At 40.0% G+C, this 25517-nt stretch overlaps 1 protein-coding gene across 1 annotated transcript in view; it reads right to left on the bottom strand.

Annotated features, from left to right (window-relative positions):
* LOC124721691 overlaps nt 1-25517 on the bottom strand; it is an 888717-nt gene that overhangs the window by 192434 nt on the left and 670766 nt on the right. Inside the window, exons 31-32 of the mRNA XM_047246771.1 lie at nt 7101-7145; nt 5250-5456 (exon numbers count right to left, since the gene is read on the bottom strand). Of these exons, the coding sequence (XP_047102727.1) occupies nt 5250-5456; nt 7101-7145 (252 nt within the window). The remainder of the gene's footprint in view (nt 1-5249; nt 5457-7100; nt 7146-25517) is intronic.

Raw genomic sequence — 25517 nt, 5'->3', positions numbered from 1 at the left:
TAGTGTGTGTCAATCTGTACCATGAGGAACGGGTGAAGCATTTTCATTTGAGCATCGGGCTCATTGTATTGCAGTATGGATTAGTGATGTTCATGAATAGCCATTTGGGCAGAATGTTAGGCTGTAATAAGTTTTTATAACAGAGTATTTAAATGCCTGCAATGTTGGTTTGGTTTTTTCTGTTTTGTTGAGTGACTGTTAGACTGTCAACTGTATCACTGTCAATTCCACAGGGGGCTAGCCAAAAGGAAACACTGCAATTTAATCAATTGAAGTACCAAATTTACAGGTGAACAATGCAAATATGTTTAAGCAAGTACAGGCTAAGAATACAGACGTAGCAGCTTTAGAGTAGAAAAGGAGAGGAAGTGAGATTGGCATTCTGCCATCCCAGAGGGAGTGGAGAAGAGATAGGAGGAAAAATCTGAATGCTAGGTTTGAGGAAAATACTGATTATATCTGTTCAGCAGTAAAGAATGCTAGGACTATTAAGAAGCAGGAGGATTATGGCTAAAAGGTGCTTCTGTGGGAGTAGACAGTCCGAACATGTGTCAGGAATCGAAAGTTGTGCAAGTTTCAGTAAGTTTACTTGACACACAGAGTACTGGCATTGTGGAAGTTACAGAAAGTAATGTAAAAGAATCAGTTTCAATATATTGTGCAACTGTAGAGTCTGAAGTGGCTGTACTACCAGATGGAGTGAATGTGTGCCGTAATGAAGTAAATAAGTGTGTGATTAGCACCAAGCATGATAGTGATTTACATGCAGTAGTAGTCTATACACCACTGGGTGATAATTGTTATTGTTTTGAGGTCGTGGAGCCTGGACCAGATGTAGAGGGATGCACATGTGCCATTGACTTTAGTGTCATGCAGAGGAAAGCTGCAGACAGTGATTTTATTGTAGATACAATGGAGCACGGAATGGACAGTGTCTTGAAAGGAGGGTATAAGATGAACATCAACAAAAGCAAAACAAGGATAATGGAATGTAGTCAAATTAAGTCAGGTGATGCTGAGGGCATTAGATTAGGAAATGAGACACTTAAAGTAGTAAAGTAGTTTTGCTATTTGGGGGGCAAAATAACTGATGATGGTCGAAGTAGAGAGGACATAAAATGTAGACTGGCAGTGGCAAGGAAAGTGTTTCTGAAAAAGAGAAATTTGTTAAAATTGAGTATAGATTTAAGTGTCAGGAAGTAGTTTCTGAAAGTATTTGTATGGAGTGTAGCCATGTATGGAAGTGAAACATGGACGATAAGTAGTTTGGACAAGAAGAGAATAGAAGCTTTCAAAATGTGGTGCTACAGAAGAATGCTGAAGATTAGATGGGTAGATCACATAACTAATGAGGAGGTATTGAATAGAATTGGGGAGAAGAGGAGTTTGTGGCACAACTTGACTAGAAGAAGGGATCGGTTGGTAGGACATGTTCTGAGACATCAAGGGATCACCAATTTAGTATTGGAGGGCAGCGTGGAGGGTAAAAATCGTAGAGGGAGACCAAGAGATGAATACACTCAGCAGATTCAGAAGGATGTAGGTTGCAGTAGGTACTGGGAGATGAAGAAACTTGCACAGGATAGAGTAGCATGGAAAGCTGCATCAAACCAGTCTCAGGACTGAAGACCACAACAACTATGGAGAATGCAATGGAAGCTATTGATGATGTCAGTTATGTTGCAGATGAGTAAAAAGTACAGACACTTTTATTTCTGTAGGTCACAGATTTGTTGCCACTTCTGGTGGCACCGCCGTCTCCAAATGGGGGAGGGAGGAAGAAGAGGAGAACAATACTTCTAAGGTAAAAGATCGAGCCCATAAGACTGAATCCTATCATGAATGTTTGCCTGGGGAGCAATGTTATAGGTAATGAGGGTAAGAAGAAACATCATGTGTTCATTCTTAAAAGCACAGTCAAACTCAGAGAGAAATTGTTTTAGCCAAAGGAGACAATCATAAGTTTTACACTTTCACAAGAATCTATTATCCCAAAAGCAGAACCATATAAACTGGGTATGGTAACACTAAGATTCAGTGCAGATAGTAAATTGCCGAGGAGCACAAGAAAGTTTACTGTTGAAGGAAATGTACAACAACCTGTAACTAGTTGTAAAGGAAATAGTTGGAACTACTGACCAGCATATTTTATGTGGTAATACTGTAAGCAGTTTTTGTCTAAGCATAGTTTTAAAGATGGTTGTTTTAAGAAAGCAAAGGAAAACTTCTATTTCAAAGACAAAGTTCCAGATGATGTACCAAGATAGTGGTTTAAGCAATCATCTGACAGATGAAGGAAGCTGCTGAACATAAGGAAACACTAAAGGAAAAATTTGCTGAGGAGAAAGAGTTTTGTAATTTTATTGTGCTAGTTCTTTACATGATTATTTAATAGAGTAATAAGTATGTGTGGAAACAAGAGAAGTTGACTGATTTACTGAAGTAGTTAGCAAATAATTAGAGTCATGAATTACTAGTTAAATGGGGATGAGTGCATGCATTTGTGAATTGTATGTTTGTGTGTGGTATGTGAAAAATGATTGTATTTGTGTATAAATGGTAATTTTGGATAAAAGTGTTTTCTTAAGAATATGAGTTCCCTGAAGTGAGTTTAAGAAAATAAGGTTTCAGAATTAAGAGCATAACTGAGGAACCATGTGGTTCAAACTAGACAGAATGAGGGAGGAACTAAACCAGTAACATTGTATAAATTGTACTCTGTGCATGTATGTCACAACTGTTTCATAGGCTCCTGAGAGAAATCTGAGGCAGATTTCTTAAAGGCTGGTGGAATGTTCCACAGCTGAATAGTATACTTGGTGCATCTAGAAATATTTCAAAGACCTACCTTTGCAACCAAAAAGCAGAGGAAAGTGGATCAATAGCCATGCAGAATTCCAGCAAGAAAGGATTGCCAACACAGCAGTGAATACAGAAGCTGTTGTGACACCCTGAATGAGCTGGGCACTCAAGCCAGCAACGTAGCAAAATGGCCTCATAGGGACAGACAGATATTTTCATAATCATGGCTGCATAAAGTCTTGCAAGAAAGCTTAGTCAAATGCAAGAGTAACTATTTAGTATACTGACATTCCAGAGAGAGTGTCTGAAAGGTGAAGTTGTGAAATCGTGAAGCAAAGAAGAGAGCTGAAGGACTGACCAGATGAGAAAAGCAGGACAAATAATGTTATTGCTACCACACTGTAGCAGAGCACATCAGCCTGTCCTGCATAAATATTACTTCTGTTCTGATAGCTGTGGCTGCCACTATCTGGAAAGCTTCCTGGAGGCCTAACTAACAGGGTATTGGAGCAGACTGTCATCTGTCATCGCACGAGTGTGCTGCTGCTACCGCCCGCCTTCATTCCCGTGGCAGACTTTGATACTGCCATTCTCACTCCTATCAGGAGGCAAAAGCACTTCTCTGTGTGACCTCATGTATCCTGAGCAGAGCTGGTACAGACCTAACCTGTGTGCTGTCTATGACAGGGTCATGGGTGCCCTGTCCATCATCTCCTGGAAACTGTGTGCAGCCCCACTTGGTGTGGACAAAGCTGCATTCCAAAATGAATGAGGTCACCAGCCTTGTGATATCATGGTAGCTGAGACAATGCACCACCCAACTGTGTGCTGAGTGTTCATTGGCATATCCCATGGCGGAATGCTGCTACCGGCTCTCTCCATGCAAGCTGTGTGAAAGTTGATATCTCAACTGCTATATTTTGAGTACAATAAATGCTTTAACTTGTTATACTGCTTTAATAATGCCTTTGTGTACCAGACAGGTATCCACCCTCTAAATCTTCACTGTGGTTTATGTACTTGGGTGGTCAACTACCGACCTTCTGACCTTGAGACACCACCCACCATAGTGAAGGAGACAGTAACTCTACAAGCAACCAGTAACTCATATGCATGCCAATATAAGTAAAAAACAAGCAGGTGTGTACCACATACATAGTGTTTCTTAGTAGTTTTGTAAATCATTTGAAAAGTGGAATCTTTACTCATCTAACAAGTGACCCATCAAACAGATAAGTTGAGATTCTACAGCAATACTTATATCCCATTCAGCTTTGCATGAATTAAATGTGACACATGGATGTTGTTATGTGACACAAAAAGAACCATTTTTGATCAAACCTTGTGCCTTTGAATGAGTACTCTGAAACTTAAATAACAAGCCACCTTGAACAGAATCCAATTGGTACCGAAATTTTGAAGTTTTTCCTTTATTATATTGCTCCACTGCAAATCCCTGAATACAGTCTTAATCATACCTTAAGTGTGTATCACAACTCTGTCTCAAATCTCCATGGGCAATTTGTGTAAATTTACATTTGATACATTCCTATGTATACAGGGTGGTCAGAAACAGTTTGAAAACTTTGTAAGGGTGTTGCAAGATATGTTGTGCTGAGAAATAATCATTAAGAAAAAAATTGATACATTTCACTGTTTCTGAGTTAGCTAGCATTGAATTTAGTCAATCAGGCCATTGTGTGCACAAATTCAAGCGGTCTGCCAGATACATTTAGTGTCAGTTGTTCGTATAGCATAGATGATAGCACAGGAGACTGCTCAGCCTTTAGCTTGGGTTCAGTCCTTACTACCATCCCATGTCCCATTTTTGTATTACTTTCTTGTTTGATTTTGGGAAACTAAACAAAGAACACATTTGGTGATCTGATAAAAAAAATGTCGTGTGACTAGGGCCTACCGTTGGGTAGACCGTTCACCGGGTGCAAGTCTTTCGATTTGACACTGTCTTTGATGAGCTCCTTGAATTTACATGTGCTGAATGGCTATCTTCAATGCTAATCAACTCAGAAATGATGCAATGTATCACAATTTTTTCTTAAGAGTTATTTCTCAGAACAACCTATCTTGTAACACCCTAGCAAGCTTTTCTGACTATTTCCAATCACCCTGTAGAAATCCATACATACCAATACACAAGATTAAGCTGCTAAACAAATAACTCTGATTGCAAATGGTGCCATATTTCCTTGCAATCAGTTTGCACTAGTTCCTGTCACACTGTCACTTCCTTAGCACTTCAAGTTTCATTTAGTTTGAGTTTGTCCAAAGCTATACATGCAAAAAAATGTAATATCTCTCATTTTAAAGTATCCTGGCATCAAATAAAGTCCAACAAACAAAGCTGAATGTACTTGATCATGGATTTAGAAAGACAAACATCTTCAATGCAGCAAAAATACAAACAAAACTATAGAACTTATTATTACCTGCAAACCTTCCACTCCCCTTAATTGAAAATATAAGAAACACATTAGAATTTTCCTGGAAGGCTTCATTCAATTTGACTTCATTTTGTGGTAAAGTTGACCACACTCCCTTTGCTTTTGATAATGTTATATTTTCAACACAGCTGCTCTTCATCACAAAAAATCTTGCATCATGTAAAAGGTAATTCAGTTTCCTCATGTAGTCATCTAGAACAGAAAAATAACCTAAGGTACTATCTTAATTACAATACAGAGGTAGCAATTACAAAATAAACAAGCTATCCTTCAGTTGTTATTTTAAAATGTGTTACACAGCAGATATTGCATCAAAATTTTCAAGAAAACTACTGTCATCATTAAAAAAATCTCAGTTGAGGAAAGGAATTCTTTCAACAACTGTTGCGCCCACCTAGACAGCATGATATGGAAGTGACTAGCCAGAAGGCAATCACAGAAAAAATTAAGAAATTACTGGCAATTGCAGCAGTTTTTTATTCTATAAATATCTTCCTCAGCTGTGGATATGCACTTGATCAAATATTTTGATTCACATCAAAGTTGAAAAGTGCACATTAAAAACACATTACCAGAGTGTATGATTTCCTTAGGTTCTAAATTACACAACTGTAGTTTACAAACTAATTAGTTGTTTTTTCAAAATCTGAAAATAAGAATATCTACACAATATATAGTTCAGAAAATAGCCTTGTGGAATTTCTCTCTCTCTCTCTCTCTCTCTCTCTCTCTCTCTCTCTCTCTCTATCTGTCTGTTTGGGAAAAACACTCTTTTAATTCACAATTTTAAAAATAAATTTGTGTATGTATGTTTGTGTGTGTGTGTGGGGGGGGGGGGGGGGGGCGGGGGGAGGTTTCATGTATGTCAAATGAGATTTTTTTCAGTAATTTTTTCATTGCAATATCATAAATAGTTATCCTCAGACCTTTAAACAAAGCCTATATATTAAATAGTCACGGTAGGTTAAAGTGGATAGCAGTTGGGAATCTCCAATCAAGCCATCTGGGAGCAACTCTCTTACTGGCACATTCCTTAACTTGACAGTACAGCTCTCCTTCAGTTCCAAACGCTGTAGACATTCTGTTGATAAGCCAGCATTTAAAGTACCTCTGAGTGGGAAAATATTGTGAAGAGACTAGATTACACACATTTTTTGGGCTGTTTACAGATTCACGTCTTTTAATTCTGAAAGGCCGCAGTGAAGCTCGGAATGAAAAGAAAAAGATTGTTGCAGGTCAAAGCTGTGAATATATTCTTCAGTTGTGCCCAAGTGACTTAAATGGAAGCTACTGTTTGGTTCTCAGATCAGAAGGAAGTTTAACAATATCTAACAATTTGCCAGGAGTATAAGATTTTAGTATATTAACAGCCCTGAGGCTTTTGGAGAGTCAGCCTCTTCAAAGTAACCTCTACCCTTACAGATTAAGCAGATGAGCTTGATAAAGATCTCAAGAAGTAGTGATAAGCTGAATCAGTGAATTGGTCAATGAAGAATGGCAGATGGCTCAAATGGAATTTGAAAGATAGGAGATTTGACTCATAGTCCAGCACACAGTATGCAGCATACACAAGTAGTCAACAGAGTATGAACATCTCCAAAAGTATAAAATTTCAACTAATAGACAACTTATTCAGTGACTTACTGGTTTCATGTCTTTCATTTCAAACATTGTAGATGGAATATAGTCAAACACAGTAAGCTGTAGAAATATTGACACACTGTTCACAGTAACTGCATTCTTCAACAAGGTTAAAAGGTTAACAGACTGAGATAGTCATGCATTAAAATTGAAAAATGGTCATGTATTAAGACTGAAAACTGGATGCATACTTACCATAATATTTTGACTTTCTTGATCTCGAAAGCATGAACTGTGGGTCTAAAATCATAAGATAAATCAAATGAATGAGCGAAAAGCCCCAACAATTCTGTAACTATTACACAATATTTGAATATTAAGAGAGAGAGAGATGCTTATACAGTGTGAACCAGAACTCCATCAAAATAATTTTGGAGGTTGGTCTGGGATAATTTGGTATGAGGAACCTGTGATTTCTGATGGCTCATTAAAGACTAATTGCATTTTGTTTGTTATTCCCATTTAGCTTTCCATCTGTGCTGTGTTGAAGACATCCATTCAACAGTGCAAATGTCAGTGGCACAGAGTGTGTGTCTTGTTTGGATACAAATGTGTTTCAGTCACTCAAAGTACTGTGACAGCAATAATACCCAGTTCAGCCTTTTCCCTCAAGCTTCAATTCAGTACTGATCAGTTCTGCCTCAGCTGTGTTTTTCTGCCAGTGTTAGTCTCATATTAATTGTGATACATGGCAGTATGAATAGATCTACTGATAAAGAGTTTGCCAACATGCACCTTGTGTACGGGTTAACTGAATGCAGTGAAAGAGCAGCATGACAATACTATGCTGAGCTCTTCCCTCAGCAACAGCCACTACTTCATAGTACATTTGTATCTGTCTGAGTGTTGTTGCACTTTACCGCGTTTTTTATTGTACATTTTGGAAATTGCATATTACAAGCTTTTTCTCTGCTGTCAACAGATTTTCACAGAAAAAAAGGTAATTGGGATAACTAAATGAATAAATCATAAGTATCTTGTATAATAATTTATTACTCTGCAAAGAGCCTTGGAAGCCTTATAATAAAATACTCAGATAATATCCTTGAACAACTTCATAAATTTTGTTGGTGGAGTTCAGGTTCAGCTTGCATTCAAGGAAACACAGAATGCATTCTGAGGTTTCTGTTATGTTAATATTATTCCATAAAAATTTATAAAGGAGATTATACTTGTATCCAGTTGACTGAATATGGCTTCATGGCTGTAATGCCTGAAATAAAAGTAATTCAATAAACTCTCAGATCTCACTTCCACTATGTGCTTTTTTCCACACTTTGAAACAAAGACAGCAGCTACTCTGAACATGCACTTTCCGTAATACATGTTTTATTTCCACATGATTCTGGAGAGGGGGAGGGGAGGGGAGGGGAGGGGAGGGGAGGGGAGAGAGGGGGAGGGAGGGAGGGAGGGAGGGAGAGAGAGAGAGAGAGAGAGAGAGAGAGAGAGAGAGAGAGAGATGTAATTCTGTGACATAACTGCAGTAACAGAATGCTACTGCAGTTACAAAATAGTTAAAAAATGTAGCAATAGATGGTGCTGTAAGCATTATAATTTAATAGTGGTCAACTACAAATGACAAATGAATCATACAGCAATGCCTAAGGTGTACTTTTCACACTAAACAAACTGTGGTTTTTAATTGTCCTGTGGCTAAAAACTGCATAAAAAGCATCACTAACATCAGTTTTTAACTGTCATGAGGCCAAAAAATGCATAAAAAGCATCACTCAGAATCAAATCAGATTACTAATTTCCATGTGACTGGCACAAAACATGTTCAATATGCAGTCCACCATTTTCTGCAACAAGTTGAAATTGAGAAACAGCATGTTCCACAACTGATCAAAGTGTTTAGAGGGTCATGTTCAGAACGTGTTGCGCAGTGGTGCCTTCAATGCAGCTAAGTTTGCAATCGGAACACTGAACACAACATCTTTCAGATAGTCCCACAGCCAGAAGTCACACGGATTAAGATCAGATGATTGGGATGGCCAGGTGGTAGGGAAATGGCGATTGATAATTCTAGCATTTCTGAAATGGTGCTTCAGCAACTGCTTAACTGGATTTGCGATGTGTGGAGGAGTGCCATCTTCCATAAAAATGATACCAGTCAGACATACATGTTGTTGGAGAGCTGGAATGACGTGGTTGTGCAGAAGACACTCATAGCACTTACCAGTGACGGTAAGGGTAACACGACCGGAAGCACCTGTCTCTTCAGAAAAAACATGCCCCTATGATAAATGATGTCATATGCCCGCACCACACAGTGACCTTTTCAGGATGAAGTGTTACTGGCTGATTTGTGTGTGGATTTTCTGTTTCCCATATTTGACAATTCTGTGTACTGACATATCCTGTCAGATGGAAGTGGGCTTCGTCTGTCCACAAAATCTTTCACAGCCAATCATTTTCCACTTCCATATGAGCAAGAACTTCTATAGCAAAGGTCTCTCTTTCTGGCACGTCAACAGGAAGCAACTCATGCACATGGGTAATTTCGAATGGATACTAAAGAAGGATATTTCATAGGATTTTACGCACCATGCTCATGGGTATGTCCAATGTTCGACCAGTTATCTGTGCACTACACATTTACACACCACCACTCGTCTCCTCCTGCATTGCTGTGGCCACTACTTCCACTGACCCCGAATCAATTTGTTTCCTCCCTCTACCAGGTTGCACAACAAAAGAACCAATCTTTTCGAATTTCTGAATCATTTTCTTCAGACCCACGGCAGTCATCAGACCAATGCCTTTTTACAAGCCCTTCAGTGTCCAAAATTTCTGCAGAGCGATGTGTGCACAGTCATCATTCTTGTAATACAGCTTTACAAGCAGAGCATGATCCTGCATTGAGACAGTTGTGGTGAACGTCGCAGACGCGAAAGGAGGAAAAGCCATGAACCCAGCATGTTTATACCAACTTCAATGGGGCGTGCACATGACAGGTGTTTTCATTTACATATTCTGACACATATGGCGCCATCTATTGATCAATTTTCACACAATTTTTTTTCTTCTGCGATAGGTTTTTCCCCTTCTCTGATAGTATTCCATTGCAATTTGATGTCATTCTGGCCAGTGGTGTTATTTCTACAGTGTTTTGAAAGTTTTACTTCAATTATAATCACCCAGTACATCTACATCTACATTTACATAGACACTCCGCAGTCTATCATATGGCGCATTGCGGAGGGTACCCTGTACCAATACTAGCCATTTCCTTTCCTGTTCCACTCACAAATAGAGTGAAGGAAAATGGTTACCTATATGCCTCTGTACTAGCCCTAATTTCTTGTATCTTATCTTCATGGTCTGTACACGCAATATGTGTAGGTGGCAGAAGAATCATTCTGTAGTCAGCTTCAAAAGCTGGTTCTCTAAATTTTCTCAATAGTGTTCCTTGAAAAAAATGTTGCCTTCCATCCAGGGATTCCCATTTGAATTACCAAAGCATCTCCATAACACTTATGTATTGTTCGAATGTATTGGTAACAAATCAAGCAGCCTGTCCCTAAACTGCTACGGTGTCTCCCTTTAATCTAACCTGGTGCAGATCCCAAACACTTGAGCAGTACTCACTAATTGGTTACACTAGCGTCCTATATGCAGTCTCCTTTACAAATTAACTGCACTTTGCTAAAAAAATCCCAATAAACCGAAGTCAGCCACTCACCTTCCCTACCACAATCCTCACATGCTTGTTCCATTTCATGTTGCTTTGCAATTTTACACACAGATATTTGAATGATGTAACTGTGTCAAGCAGACACCACCACTCCTGTCTCCAAACATTACATGTTTGTTTTTCCTACTCATCTGCAATAACTTACATTTTTCTACATTAGAGCAAGCTGCCATTCATCACACCAACTAGAAGTTTTTTCTAAGTCATCTTATATCCTCTTACAGTATCTCAACCCTGATACCTTGCCATACATTACAGTTTCATCAGCAAAGATCCACAAAGTGCTGCCCACCTGGTTTGACAAACCATTTATGTATGTAGAGAATAATAGCAGACCTATCACACTTCCCTGGAACACTCCTGGTGATATCCTTGTCTTTGATGAACACGCCCTGTTAAAAACAAAAATACTGGGTTATATAACTTAAGAAGTATTCAAGCCACTCACATATCTGTAAACCTATTCCATATGCTCATACTTTCTTTAATAGCCTGCAGTGGGCACCATTTAAATGCTTTCCAGAAATCAAGAAATATGGAATCTGCATGTTGCCCTTCATCCTTAGTTTGCAGTACATCATGCGAGAAAAGGGCAGGGTGAGTTTCACACGAGTTATGGTCTAAAACCATGCTGATCTGTGGACATAAGATTCTTGGTCTCAGGAAAATTTATTATATTCAAACTGAGAATGTGTTCAAGGATTCTGCAGCAAATAGATGTTAGCGATAGTGGTCTGTAATTCTGTGGGGCCATTCTTTTGCCCTTCTTATATGCAGGAGTCACTTGTGCTTTTTTGCATTCACTTGGGACTTTACACTGGGCGAGAGATTCATGATAAATGCAAGCTAGATAAGTGTCTGATGTTGTAAGAGTACTCTTTGAGAAACTGAATTGAGATTCCATCCAGTACTAGTGACTTATTTGTTTTCAACTCTTTCAGTTGTTTCTCTACACCAAGGATGCTTATTACTAGGCTGTCCATAAGGTAGTCTGTTCAATGGTCAAATGTCTGGTTTGTTTGTATGATTTTCCTGCATGAATAATTTCTTAAACGTGAAATTTAAAACTTCAGCATTTGTATTCTTATCTTCAACTGCCACACCATACTGGTCAACAAGTGTCTGGATGGAGGCCTTAGACTGACTTAGCAATTTTACGTAAGACCTGAATTTTCTCAGGTTCTCTGCCAGATCTATTGCTAAGGTATGACAGTGGTAGTAGCTGTATGCTTCGCACATAGATATTTTCACAGATGCAGAGAACTCTACTAACCTTTGCTTGTCATCATTTGTGCATTCTATTATGAGCCGAGAGCATAACAGCCTCTGCTTTCCCGACATTTTCCTAATCTCATGCCGGCCGGTGTGGCTGAGCAGTTCTAGGCGCTACAGTCTGGAACCGCGTGACCAGTACGGTTGCAAGTTCGAATCCTGCCGCGGGCATGGATGTGTGTGGTGTCCTTAGGTTAGTTAGGTTTAAGTAGTTCTAAGTTCTAGGGGACTGAAGACCTCAGCAGTTAAGTCCCATAGTGCTCAGAGCAATGTGAACCATTTTTGAACCTAATCTGATTATTAAACCATGGCAGGCCTTTCCCATCCTCAATCCATTTACTACGCACATAATTCTCCAGACCATGATTTACAGTTTGCTAAAACTTTGCCTCTAATTCCTCTATGTCCACCTCACTGCAACTAAGTGGTGTCAGTTGAGTGTCTAAGTGAGATGCTAATAAGCGCTTACGTGCTCTTTTTAGTAAAACCACTCTCCTAGCCTTCTTAACTGATTTATTACCTTTTATAACCGTAGTTGCTATAATGACATCATGACCACTAATCCTTGTTTCTACACTGAAGTTATTGATAAGGTCCAAGTCCATAGCTACAAGGTCTAAGATATTTCCATCGTGTGTGGGCTGCCGAACTAGCTGCTCAAGACAGTTTTCAGAAAACATGTCCAAAAGTACTTCACATGGCCATCTGTCTATATCCCCTGCAATTAATCCATAGACATCCCAGTCTATGCCTAGTTGGTTTAAGTCGTCTCCAAGTAGTATTGCATGATCTGGGTATTAATCGCTACTGACCATAGACTTTCTTTAAATGACTCCAGAACTGTAACAGCAGAATTGAGTGGCTGGTAAAAACATCCAATCAATAACGTGGTTCCACCTAAATCTGTTATACGTGACCAGATAACTTCACTGTCACACTCAACTTTGACATCAGTGAAGAGAATATTTTTGTCAGATGTTATGGCCTCAGATCTGTCTTTCCAATATACATTACATGACTCGTTAAACATCTAAGACATTTCCACTTCAGGTTTGAGACAGCTCTTGGTCCAGAGAATAATTTGAGTGTGAAAACTTTCCTGGAGGGCAGTAAACTCAGGAACTTAGTTAGGAATACTTTGACAATTTACTGATAAAATTTTGGCAGTCTAAATGTCTCTATTCTGAATATTGACTGACTTCCCTTGCTGCATATTGACTGGTGAGTGTTCATCACTGTATCTGAAACTACCACCTAACCTAAAGAATCCTCTTGTGCATTCCACAAGCATTCCACTACCCGAGTGTGTAGTGCACCCTGACCTATCAAGGGGAGTTCCACAAATCCCCAACCGATTATGCAGGTTTGGAAACATGCAGCCAAGACCACCACAGAGGTGACAAATCCTTTGACTGAGATCCTCCACTCAGCTCCAAACCAAAGGACAAGCAACACATGAGGTGTCCCATGCAATGTGTCAGATTCTCTGACACTTCTACACCCTGAGGTAGCAGACTGGAGGTGACTGGTCATAGCCAAAAGTGCATTCAGCTGTTCGTGAACTGCAGCCAGTTTCTCCTGCACCTGCACACAGCATGCACACATCCTACCCATCCTAGCAAGACTAACTGAAACTTTAAAAGCAAACAGAATCCTAGATATGCAACTTGCTGCCCTCCTGATGTGTCACCAATGGATGCAGATGCCTTGATGACCAATATAGCTGTCTTTTCATAAGAAATAAAAACTGTGTGACAGACTGCCTGAACTTACACTTACAAAATGCAAGCTTATATCTCTTAAACAGAAAAATACATATGAAATTTAAGAACTACAATATGAGGAAAAACGAGAAAAGAATGCAACTACAGATGCCATATATGCAATGCAATGCTTTTTGCCTTACTGCAATGAGAATTTAATTTGAGAAGATGACCATCTATGTTCCAGTTTGAGATTATTTTTAATTTACCCACAAGATACTATCATTACTAAAAATGACTTTGAATATAGAGGAAAGTTGCTCATTATGGGAGGGTTCAATATTGTGAGGAAGTTAGAACCTAACTAAAGTAAGCACTCAGCTCTTTTGGGAGGTATCAGAGCTTTGTGTTCACAATGTCCAAGGTGTACAGCAGTCACAATAAGACAATTATGGAGCAGGATTTCGTAAAGAGTCCTTGATTTTAAAAGTGTTGTGTTTCAAGTGTTTTGAGTAGGTGTACTTGTAGGATTTTAATATCTGAAGTTGAGTAGCTGTTGCAACAATAGCCATAAGTTTACATTCTTCACACTGCACTCTTTCATTCGCTATAATGAACTGTCCTTCAAACCCAGCAGTATAACAATGTGGCTAGGTTTCTAGCATAAGATGGCTTATTCCTAACACGCGATACCATGGGTATCCTAATATGTGACACCAACACTGCATCTCATATTAGGATAGTTTCATGTTGCCACCCTAGTACATTCTATCTCATATTAGGGTAATTTCATCTTGCCACTCTAATAGCTGGATTCAGACCGATGCTTTCACTAAATGAGCTGACAATTTTGTGAAGCCATCTGAAGGTGATCCTGTTGTGCTAATACTCGATGGGAATCATCTCTCATCTTTGTGACACACAAATCAAGGGAAAACTGTTCACATTGTGTGATTATTACCCAATTCCACATGTAAAATACAGTCCCTTGTGTGGAATTCATGTGAGCATTTCAAACACATTATCTCCGAGAAATAGAAGCCTGCTGGGCAAATAACCCAAGTCAAGTAGCCATCTCATCTTTTATTATGAAGTTACTTGAAGTGGCCTACTTGAAAGCAGTAACAATGGAAAATGCTATAAAAGACTTCTGGAAATCTGGACATACTAGATTCAAACAATAGAGTAAATGTGAGTCCAACTGGTATCTGGCCAGCTCCCAAAATGAAGTTACCTCAAGAGCCACCTTATCTAGTAAAATGAGCAGATTCTGACACTGTTAAGTAGCTAACATAATCTAATGTATGCAACAATTCAAAAAGATAAAACCTGTGGAGGAATCATAGGAGGCAGAAGCAAGATTTCTTCTTGACAAGGAAAAAGAGGTAAAAGCAGGAAACAGTCTTCCAGTCATTTGTAGTCGGCTACAAATTTAATTGAAGACAATGCTTCAGATGAAAAATCCGAAGAAGAAGAAGAAGACACTCAATCTGTATTCTGCTGTGGTTGTTTCTCTGAATATTAACATAGACAAATAGGCACAGGGCCATGGAATGCTATCCTTGGGCTCCCAAAGAATGTTGTCTTGAAAAAGAGCTTTTGTACATCCTAACAGCATTGCTTTTGTACAATAAATGCAGAAAATGTTGGGGAGGCAATAAGAAAGAGAATATTACCCTCTTATAGTTTACCTCTTCTCATACTGGTTGATTTAAGTGTTTTCTCTGACTGTCTGACATTAGGACACCATTTCTAATGCTATTCAAATTGACTTGTTGAGCTTATTTCAAATTTGGATGTATTATGTGCTAGGTAGCATGAATTCAATAAATACAATTTGAAGTGCAATGATTTCATGTTGTTGTTGTGGTCTTCAGTCCTGAGACTGGTTTGATGCAGCTCTCTATGCTACTCTATCCTGTGCAAGCTTCTTCATCTCCCAGTACCTATTGCAGCCTACATCCTTCTGAATCTGCTGAGTGTATTCATCTCTTGGTCTCCCTCTACAATTTGTACCCTCCACGCTGCCTTCCAGTACTAAATTGGTGATCCCTTGATGCCTCAGAACATGTCCTACCAACTGATCCCTTCTTCTGGTCAAGTTGTGCCACAAACTCCTCTTCTCCCCAATTCTATTCAATACCTCCTCATTAGTTATGTGATCTACCCATCTAATCTTCGGCATTCTTCTGTAGCACCACATTTCATGAGCTTCTATTCTCTTCTTGTCCAAACTATTTATCGTCCATGTTTCACTTCCATACATGGCCACACTCCATACGATTACTTTCAGAAACGACTTCCTGACACTTAAATCAATACTCGATGTTAACAAATTTCTCTTTTTCAGAAACGCTTTCCTTGCCATTGCCAGTCTACATTTTATATCCTCTCTACTTCGACCATCATCAGTTATTTTGCCCCCCAAATAGCAAAACTACTTTACTACTTTAAGTGTCTCATTTCCTAATCTAATCCCCTCAGCATCATCCGACTTAATTCAACTACATTTCATTATCCTTGTTTTGCTTTTGTTGATGTTCATCTTATACCCTCCTTTCAAGACACTGTCCATTCCGTTTGACTGCTCCTCCAAGTCCTCTGCTGTCTCTGACAGAATTACAATGTCATCGGCGAACCTCAAAGTTTTTATTTCTTCTCCATGGATTTTAATACCTACTCTGAATTTTTGCTTTGTTTCCTTTACTGCTTGCTCAATATACAGATTGAATAGCATCAGGGAGAGGCTACAACCCTGTATAACTTTCTTCCCAACCACTGCTTCCCATTCATGCCCCTCGACTCTTATAACTGCCATCTGCTTTCTGTACAAATTGTAAATAGCCTTTTGCTCCCTGTATTTTACCCCTGCCACCTTCAGAATTTGAAAGAGAGTATTCCAGTCAACATTGTCAAAAGCTTTCTCTAAGTCCACAAATGCTAAAAATGTAGGTTTGCCTTTCCTTAATCTTTTTTCTAAGATACGTCGTAAGGTCAGTATTGCCTCACGTGTTCCAACATTTCTACGGAATCCAAACTGATCTTCTCTGAGGTCGGCTTCTACCAGTTTTTCCATTCGTCTGTAAGGAATTTGCATTAGTATTTTGCAGCTGTGACTTATTAAACTGATAGTTCAGTAATTTTCACATCTGTCAACACCTGCTTTCTTTGGGATTGGAATTATTACATTCTTCTTTCATGTAGGTTTCAAATTAACAAACATAATATAATGTGAAGTAATGCAAGCTGAGGAATGTTTCACATCAGGGATGAGGTTACTATGAGGTCCACCAACCACTGGCATCTGTTACCTGTCACACGCAATGATGCATTGAGGTAGTCAGCCTCTGGAAATACATCTCATCATCCGCAAGACTCTCCCATGCATCCATCTAGGTCCCAAGGCCAATGTAAATTCATGTGAAACTTCATTTTGGCCCACACGTTTTCATTGGGATTCAAGTCAAGTGGTAGCTTCTGTCCCTGCAGCTGCTAATAGAAAGTGACTTATTTTGAGTTCCCTGCATGCTCTTTAGATTAAACTCTTAAATTTCATTTGTGTGTATGTATTTATCAGGCATAGTTCCACATTTTAATAATGGTATGAAGCATATTTCCCCTGTCTTTAACATGGGCAGGCACTATGATTGCTTTGTTCTGATGAGTGACTGGTGGACTGACAAACTGAGTGGGAAAAGTTTTATTTTAATCAAAATGTATAATTTTTCAGAGTTTCATTCTTTATATTGCTGAACTGTGTTTCACTGCAGAGCCGTGGCTTGGCATAGGCTGGTTCAGGCCTGGTTGTCACTGGATAGCATTGCCAACACACACCTTGTTAATGTGCATACCATTCTCACAGTGAGTAATGGTGACAAGATGACACTTAGGACAAGTGTCGCTGATGAGGATATGCTTCGAACATATCTCTACCAACCAATCAGAGGGCTGTGAATGGTGTATAGGGACCACACAGATGGCTGACGAGAGCACGCTAGAACCGAGCTGATGTTCTCTTGGCAGCCAGCTTTCAACCCAATCAGACGTGCCTTCTGCATTCCCCTCTTGGGCAATATGCCACTTAGTCTGTTAGCGGCCTCCCAGGTGCCACTTGTATCCTTTAGAGGTAGACTTCTGGAATAAGCCTTGCACACCAGCCAGTTTTTGAAACTCATTCAGTCGTTCTACTTTAACATTCACTGAAATTTATCCACTCCCAGATGGGATGCACACACCCCGCAGCCGCTTTGCCCTCGTCCAGTCTTTAACAGCGGGTGTCAACTGGAGGAGCAGAACACACCGTTTGGTCTGACATATAAATGCTTTGTTTTGTGGATGGATTCAGCATTATTAAGTCAATGATAGGGAGTTGCCTGAATGTTGTTAGCCCACAGCATTGCTACATTGTCTTAAGATATGTGGCAAACCTAGGCCAGACTGTGCTGTAAGGAATCATTTCTTGGCATTCGGATGTGTCCATATATGCCGAGCTGTGTGAAAAATGTGCATGGCACAAGACCACTGCATTCCCACCACATATGGACCCTTTCCTGTGTGTACTCATTCTCTAGATCGACCTGCTGCCACACCGCCATGGGTGCTTGAGGCCACTCATTGCCATTGCTGATACACCCACATTCGATGAGAGTTCAAGCTGCTGCCTGCGCCGACACTGCCCACTGTGGAGCACCCACATTTTCGAGCGTCGTCGTCATCATCCCTACTGTTAATGGCTTGTCATCACCACTGTTGCTTTCCATGTAAAAAACTAGCACCTAATTTTCACTGGCGTATTCTGACACTCTTTTTTTTTGTCATATTACATGGCAACTTGAGTGCAAAGTTCTGTGAAATTATCTGCATCTGTCCGTATGCCAACAGTCTGTAACAGATTTAAATTATGTTATTTTTTCAGTGCGCCAAAAATAATTAAATAATACTAAAAATTTGTTTTGTTTGTGACCTATGTTGTTGAGAAATGTTAAATATAAAACCAAGTAGAATGCAGTGGGACTGCACACTCATTTAAATGCAGCGCATTCCCAGTTCTCCCCTTTTCTCTCACGATTAGACAGTGTGCATTGTGGTGGGGAGAATGGGAATCGTGGTTGAGCACTTCCGCACTCCCGTCCACGCACGGCCCATGAACCGAAATATTGGGCACTCCTGCTTTATACCTACTTTTTCGGGAAAGCTAAAGGCAAATGTTAACACTTTTCTACATAATAAGCATGATGTAGGGCGCACTTGGGGTTGGCCAGAGGGATTTTTGCTAAATAGCGGGACTAAATTTGACAGGTGATGTACATATGTATGTGGAATCTGCTCTGATTTGTTACAAGACGCAGAAATATCTGAGGCCCTGGCTTACAGAGTAGCAGAGCACTATTCAGACAAAAGAGACATCATCTACTATGGAGACCATTTATCCACGCTACAGCAAAAGCCGAATGAAGATTTCAAAGCTTTCAGCAATAGAACACAAGCTGTGTCATGCCACACATACACGTGAGGACGGGATGCTACATGTAATGACGTGTCAATTGAGGAAGCTGAAGCCAGAGCAGTCGATGTCTTCATATGCAGAATAAATCTGATTGTAGGTAGTGAAGTCAAGGTGGCCTCACATTCTTTGTATTGTATTGTATTGTATTTATTTATTTATCCTGTGGATCACATATTGTACAAAGTACACATGATATAGGACAAGTCATTTTTCTTAACAATATGTAGTTTGGAGAAAAAAAATAGGCAATGGACTGTCATTTAAAAAAGTACACAAAATTGTTCATTGATGAATATAGTAACTTCACATACAGATAATACAAACAATTTACATGGGGAACTAAGAAACATGTAGGCAATGTAGTGCTACTTTAAATTTACACAAATAATCACTGAGATTACAGAATAGTGAAAATGTCAACTGGAAACACAACAGAAGGACAATGTCAAATAAAAACTACATTAAAATAACATTGAGATTTCACAGACAATTAAGTTTTAATACTAATAGAATGTGTACTCGTACATTCAAAAAGCGAGTTAAAAAATTTTGGGAAGTGAAACTGAAACATAGTTGTGTATAGTAGAAATTAGGTTATTATTTTGCCTACAGAATGTTTTACTCTAATCACAGTATTTTACAAAGGAACTTTATAATTTTTCATTTCCAGGAATTCTTGTACTGAATAGAAACATTGCTTTGTCAGAAATGCCTTTAGTTTATTTTTAAATATTGGATCTGGAGCAGTTTTTATTTGTTCTGGAATTTTATTGTGTAATACGACACCCAGATGAGTTATATATTTTTGGTATGATGATGTCCTTGAAAAAATTTGATGGATATTAGATTGCCCTCTGGTATAATGAGCGTGTATATCATTGTTTTGGATTAATTTGCCTGTTCTTGAGAGGTATTCCCTGGTGAATAGGATTGTTTGTTGAATGAATAGGGATGGGATGCTTAGAACATTAAGTTTTATAAATTGACATTTACAGGATTCCAGCTTTTGGAGGTCACAGATTATCCTCAGTGCTCTTTTTTGTAGTTTAAATATATTTGTGCTGTGAATTGAATTTCCCCAAAAGATGATTCCACAGCGGAGCAATGAGTGGAACTGCGCATGGTATGCTTGCATTAGTGTGGATTTACTTGTAGTAGATTTTAGTATTCTTAGTCCATAGCACAATGATGAGAGTTTCTTTGATAAGTTGTTTATATGTGTGTCCCATTTTAAATTTTGTTGGACCCATAGACCCAAAAATTTTGTTGCATTTACATTTTCAATTTTATCATTATTTAACTTTACTTGGATAGTTTTTTGATTGGATGTGGGAATTAGATGGAAGTTGATACATACAGTTTTCCCACTATTAACAATTAGGCCATTTTTTTTAAACCACACAGAAAATTTTTTCATAGAGTTATCAGATATTGTCCGAAGGGATTCAGGGCTAGATCCAGTCAACACTATGCTTGTATCATCAGCAAACAGGATAGTTTTTTGTGGGCTCATATGTTCAACAAGATCATCTATGCAAATGAGGAAAAGTAATGGCCCTAGAACAGAACCCTGGGGAACACCATATCTTATTGTTCTTTCTTCCGAGAGGAAAACTGTGTTATTTATTTTATTCTGTACATTAATATCGTATTGAAGTGATGCCTTCTGTCTGCGGTTTTGTAGGTAAGAGCATAGCCAGGTGTGAGCCACACCTCTTATTCCTCTTCTTTCCAATTTAGCAAGCAGTATTTTATGATCTAGTACGTCAAAGGCTTTAGAGAGATCTAAGAAGATACCTGCAGCTATATTATGTTAGTCAATTGATTTCAGTATGTGGTCCAACAGTTCAAAAATTGCTGTCTGGGTGGATAAAGATTTACTAAAACCATGTTGTTGAATGCTGATTGGTGCGTGGCTTTTTATGAAATTTATAAGCCTGTAATAAAAAAGTTTTTCCAGGATTTTTGAAAAGATGCTTAATATGGATAATGGTCTATAATTGGATGTTAAATCAGGGGAACCTTTCTTTAGTAATGGTGAGACTTTAGCTATTTTGAGAGCATCTGGAAAAATGCCAGTTTTTAATGATTGGTTGTAGATGGTTGATAATGGCTTTACTATATGGGGAGCACACACCTTTAATATGAGGTCAGGTACTTCATCATAGCCACTAGAGATTTTATTGGGTAACAATTTTATTATGTTCCTAATTTAATCAGGGTTTGTTTCATAAACAAACATTGTAGCATTAGTGCTGTTTGACGTATTGGTGGAATTGAAGAACGACGTGAGACAGTAAGATTAGAACTGTGACACGAGGAGGCTGCACAAATAGCTTCCGTTCCATCACCAAATCACACCACTAAGTGCTGTCGCACACTGTGTTGTACAAAATGCCATGTGGCGCGACACGCAATTAATGGCTGCCCACAAAATTGTAGACAGAATTCTCAACAGCGAATTCCCTGCAAAATAATAGACAAAATACGAATACAGGGTGGGGAAACGGTTAGAGGGCAGGCTCCTTCACCAACTCTCGCCCCCAACGTGAGTAATTAATACTGTCCAATACGGAAATGTAAATGAGGTGGCTAACATAATTTTAAAAGGCAGAAACAGAGGAAGGACTGTCAAATTATTAGTGGATACAGGGTCTCAAATTAGTGTATTACTTGTTTCTCATTGTGATAATCGCACGCTTAAGCCATCGCACTACAACATTGGTGCTGTACAAGCAATGATCACACGCACGGCACAGCGGACACACCAGGAACCGCGGTGTTGGCCGTCGAATGGCGCTAGCTGCGCAGCATTTGTGCACCGCCGCCGTCAGTGTCAGCCAGTTTGCCGTGGCGTACGGAGCTCCATCGCAGTCTTTAACACTGGTAGCATGCCGCGACAGCGTGGACGTGAACCGTATGTGCAGTTGACGGACTTTGAGCGAGGGCGTATAGTGGGCATGCGGGAGGCCGGGTGGACGTACCGCCGAATTGCTCAACACGTGGGGCGTGAGGTCTCCACAGTACATCGATGTTGTCGCCAGTGGTCGGCGGAAGGTGCACGTGCCCGTCGACCTGGGACCGGACCGCAGCGACGCACGGATGCACGCCAAGACCGTAGGATCCTACGCAGTGCCGTAGGGGACCGCACCGCCACTTCCCAGCAAATTAGGGACACTGTTGCTCCTGGGGTATCGGCGAGGACCATTCGCAATCGTCTCCATGAAGCTGGGCTACGGTCCCGCACACCGTTAGGCCGTCTTCCGCTCACGCCCCAACATCGTGCAGCCCGCCTCCAGTGGTGTCGCGACAGGCGTGAATGGAGGGACGAATGGAGACGTGTCGTCTTCAGCGATGAGAGTCGCTTCTGCCTTGGTGCCAATGATTATCGTATGCGTGTTTGGCGCCGTGCAGGTGAGCGCCACAATCAGGACTGCATACGACCGAGGCACACAGGGCCAACACCCGGCATCATGGTGTGGGGAGCGATCTCCTACACTGGCCGTACACCACTGGTGATCGTCGAGGGGACACTGAATAGTGCACGGTACATCCAAACCGTCATCGAACCCATCGTTCTACCATTCCTAGACCGGCAAGGGAACTTGCTGTTCTAACAGGACAATGCACGTCCGCATGTATCCCGTGCCACCCAACGTGCTCTAGAAGGTGTAAGTCAACTACCCTGGCCAGCAAGATCTCCGGATCTGTCCCCCATTGAGCATGTTTGGGACTGGATGAAGCGTCGTCTCACGCGGTCTGCACGTCCAGCACGAACGCTGGTCCAACTGAGGCGCCAGGTGGAAATGGCATGGCAAGCCGTTCCACAGGACTACATCCAGCATCTCTACGATCGTCTCCATGGGAGAATAGCAGCCTGCATTGCTGCGAAAGGTGGATATACACTGTACTAGTGCCGACATTGTGCATGCTCTGTTGCCTGTCTCTATGTGCCTGTGGTTCTGTCAGTGTGATCATGTGATGTATCTGACCCCAGGAATGTGTCAATAAAGTTTCCCCTTCCAGGGACAATGAATTCACGGTGTTCTTATTTCAATTTCCAGGAGTGTAGTTTAAACACTTCCGCTGGCCACCAAACTTCCTAGACATGAAAATTATTGAGCATATCTGGAATGCCATGCAGCGTGCTGTTCAGAAGAGATCTCCACCCCCTTGTACTCTTACAGATTTATGGACAGTTCTGTAGGATTCTTGGTGTCAGTTCCCTCCAACACTACTGCAATCATTAATCGAGTCCATGCCAGGGACCTACACGATATTAGACAGGTGTACCAGTTTCTTTAGGTCATACATGACTTTTCTAGCTACATAATTCTAGCATCACTTGCAGATATTACTGCAGAAACAGTGGCTGTGCTTTTGTCAATCATTTAGTTTTACCTTTTCGAAGTCCTGATGCTATTTTCACCAATCAGTGGACTAATTTCATGTCCGCCCTGTTTGTGCAAATGTGCAGCTTGTTGTAAATCAAAAAAAATGGAGACCAACACCTTTCATTTTAGGGCAAATGGTCGCATTGAATTAGCCCATAGAACAATAGTTTGAACGTTGTCTACAAGTGTAAATCACTCGCAAAGCGACTTGTACATGTATATTGCTGACGTAGCTTCTGCATACAATAGTTGGAGACATGAATAAGCTGGGTATACGGATGGCCTATGAACTCCCCATTCGAACTTGACAAATTTCTGCCTAGCGTGGATCTGACACGCTGTCTCATGGCTATCTCGAATTAGGTAAGGCAAAAAAAATTTGTAAGCCCCTCAGAAACAGAATCAATGAAGTAACAGATGAACAGATGGGCTGTGCTCCCCCATATAGGCCCAGAGATCTAGTTTCATAACCCTATGGTTAAGAAGCGAAAGACCAAGAAATTCATGTCTCAATATGAAGGTCCTTATCCATCAGGCAAGTAACCCATCCTGTAAACGCAGAAATTCTGACTGTAAAGTGGTAGTAGATTTTGACCGGTTAAAGCCACATCACAGTGAAACTCCAGCACCCCCAGCAGTGTCACCCAGTCCATCTCAAAATAGTTCACTGCAACATAGAGATACTGTTATGGAGAAAGTCAGGAAGAAAAAGGACAGGTTCCTGCCCCAGAGCCAGCCGGAATGGCCGTGCGGTTCTAGGCGCTACGATCTGGAGCCGAGCGACCGCTACGGTCGCAGGTTTGAATCCTGCCTCGGGCATGGATGTGTGTGATGGCCTTAGGTTAGTTAGGTTTAATTAGTTCTAAGTTCAAGGCGACTGATTATCTCTGAAGTTAAGGCGCATAGAACTCAGAGCCATTTGAACCTACCCAAGGAAATCTTCGATAGGCCTTGAGAAACAAGCACCCTTATGCATTGTCGAAGAATTTTATGCAGTATTTTATTGTGTAGAAATGGATTTCATTTTGGGAGGTAAAGTGATTTACTGATGTTAAAGACAATAATTTTGTGGTTTGGTCAGTCATTTTGCGTTTTGAATTTTAGTATGATGAAACTGTGCTAGGTTGTCAGCACCAGTTTTCAGTTAAAGTTAAGTTGCTGTTCTCCATTTGTGGTTTTGCTGTGTAGGAAGCTGCATGAATTGCTTTCTAAAATATAAGTGCACAATGCTGTACCATACGTTATGGTATATTAAGATCAAAGTGACGAGAGCTGTGACAAAGTGAGAATATAAATGTTTAAATTGATTACTGAACGTAATTGCTGATAAAGTGGACAACATTTTTTAATGTGAAATCATTTCAGTGTTTCATAGTAAAAATACATCACTTAACATGAATGTGAGGGTGCTACTATTCAGCACCAACCCGAGTTTTTTAACATGTTGATATAGACGTTCTTTGAAGTGAGAAAAACACTGTGGTGGTACACGAAATAATAATTAATTTTGAGTTTCATTCGGCGAAGATTTTTACACAATGTGAGATGGACTTTTCATTAATACATTCACACTATAGCAAACGATATTTAATCAAAACTTGGCTGTTGGAAGATTAGAATTAAAGTTTTGACGTAGAGGAACTTTTACTGTACCAATTCATATGCAATATTGATGTTAACCAGACAGTTGGAGTAGTTAACGTAACAAGGTGTGTTTCAGGCACCAACCAGTTGTGAGAGTTTTCTTACATCACTAAATATCTTCTTTGATCGAGCTTCATATGGACAAATACATACCCATAAGAGTTGTATTTGAACTGACCATCAAACATCATTTTAATATCAAATTTTGCTGTCAGATTTCACTGTTTTCTCGTCTGCAGTTACATTACATTTATCGTTTTCCATGGACCCCTTGGAGAGGAGTCTCTGGGATGTGGAAACAGTCAAAGTTTTTTTTTTTTTTTTTTACTCAGATACATGGATATTGTACAATTCTAACGTAGACAGAGTTATGAGCCATAATCCTTGTGAAGATAT

The sequence above is a fragment of the Schistocerca piceifrons genome, chromosome X (assembly GCF_021461385.2).
Source record: "Schistocerca piceifrons isolate TAMUIC-IGC-003096 chromosome X, iqSchPice1.1, whole genome shotgun sequence".
Taxonomy (NCBI): Eukaryota; Metazoa; Arthropoda; class Insecta; order Orthoptera; family Acrididae; genus Schistocerca; species Schistocerca piceifrons.
The sequence above is the reverse complement of the archived record's forward strand: the minus strand, read 5'-3'. Positions and strand labels throughout refer to the sequence as shown.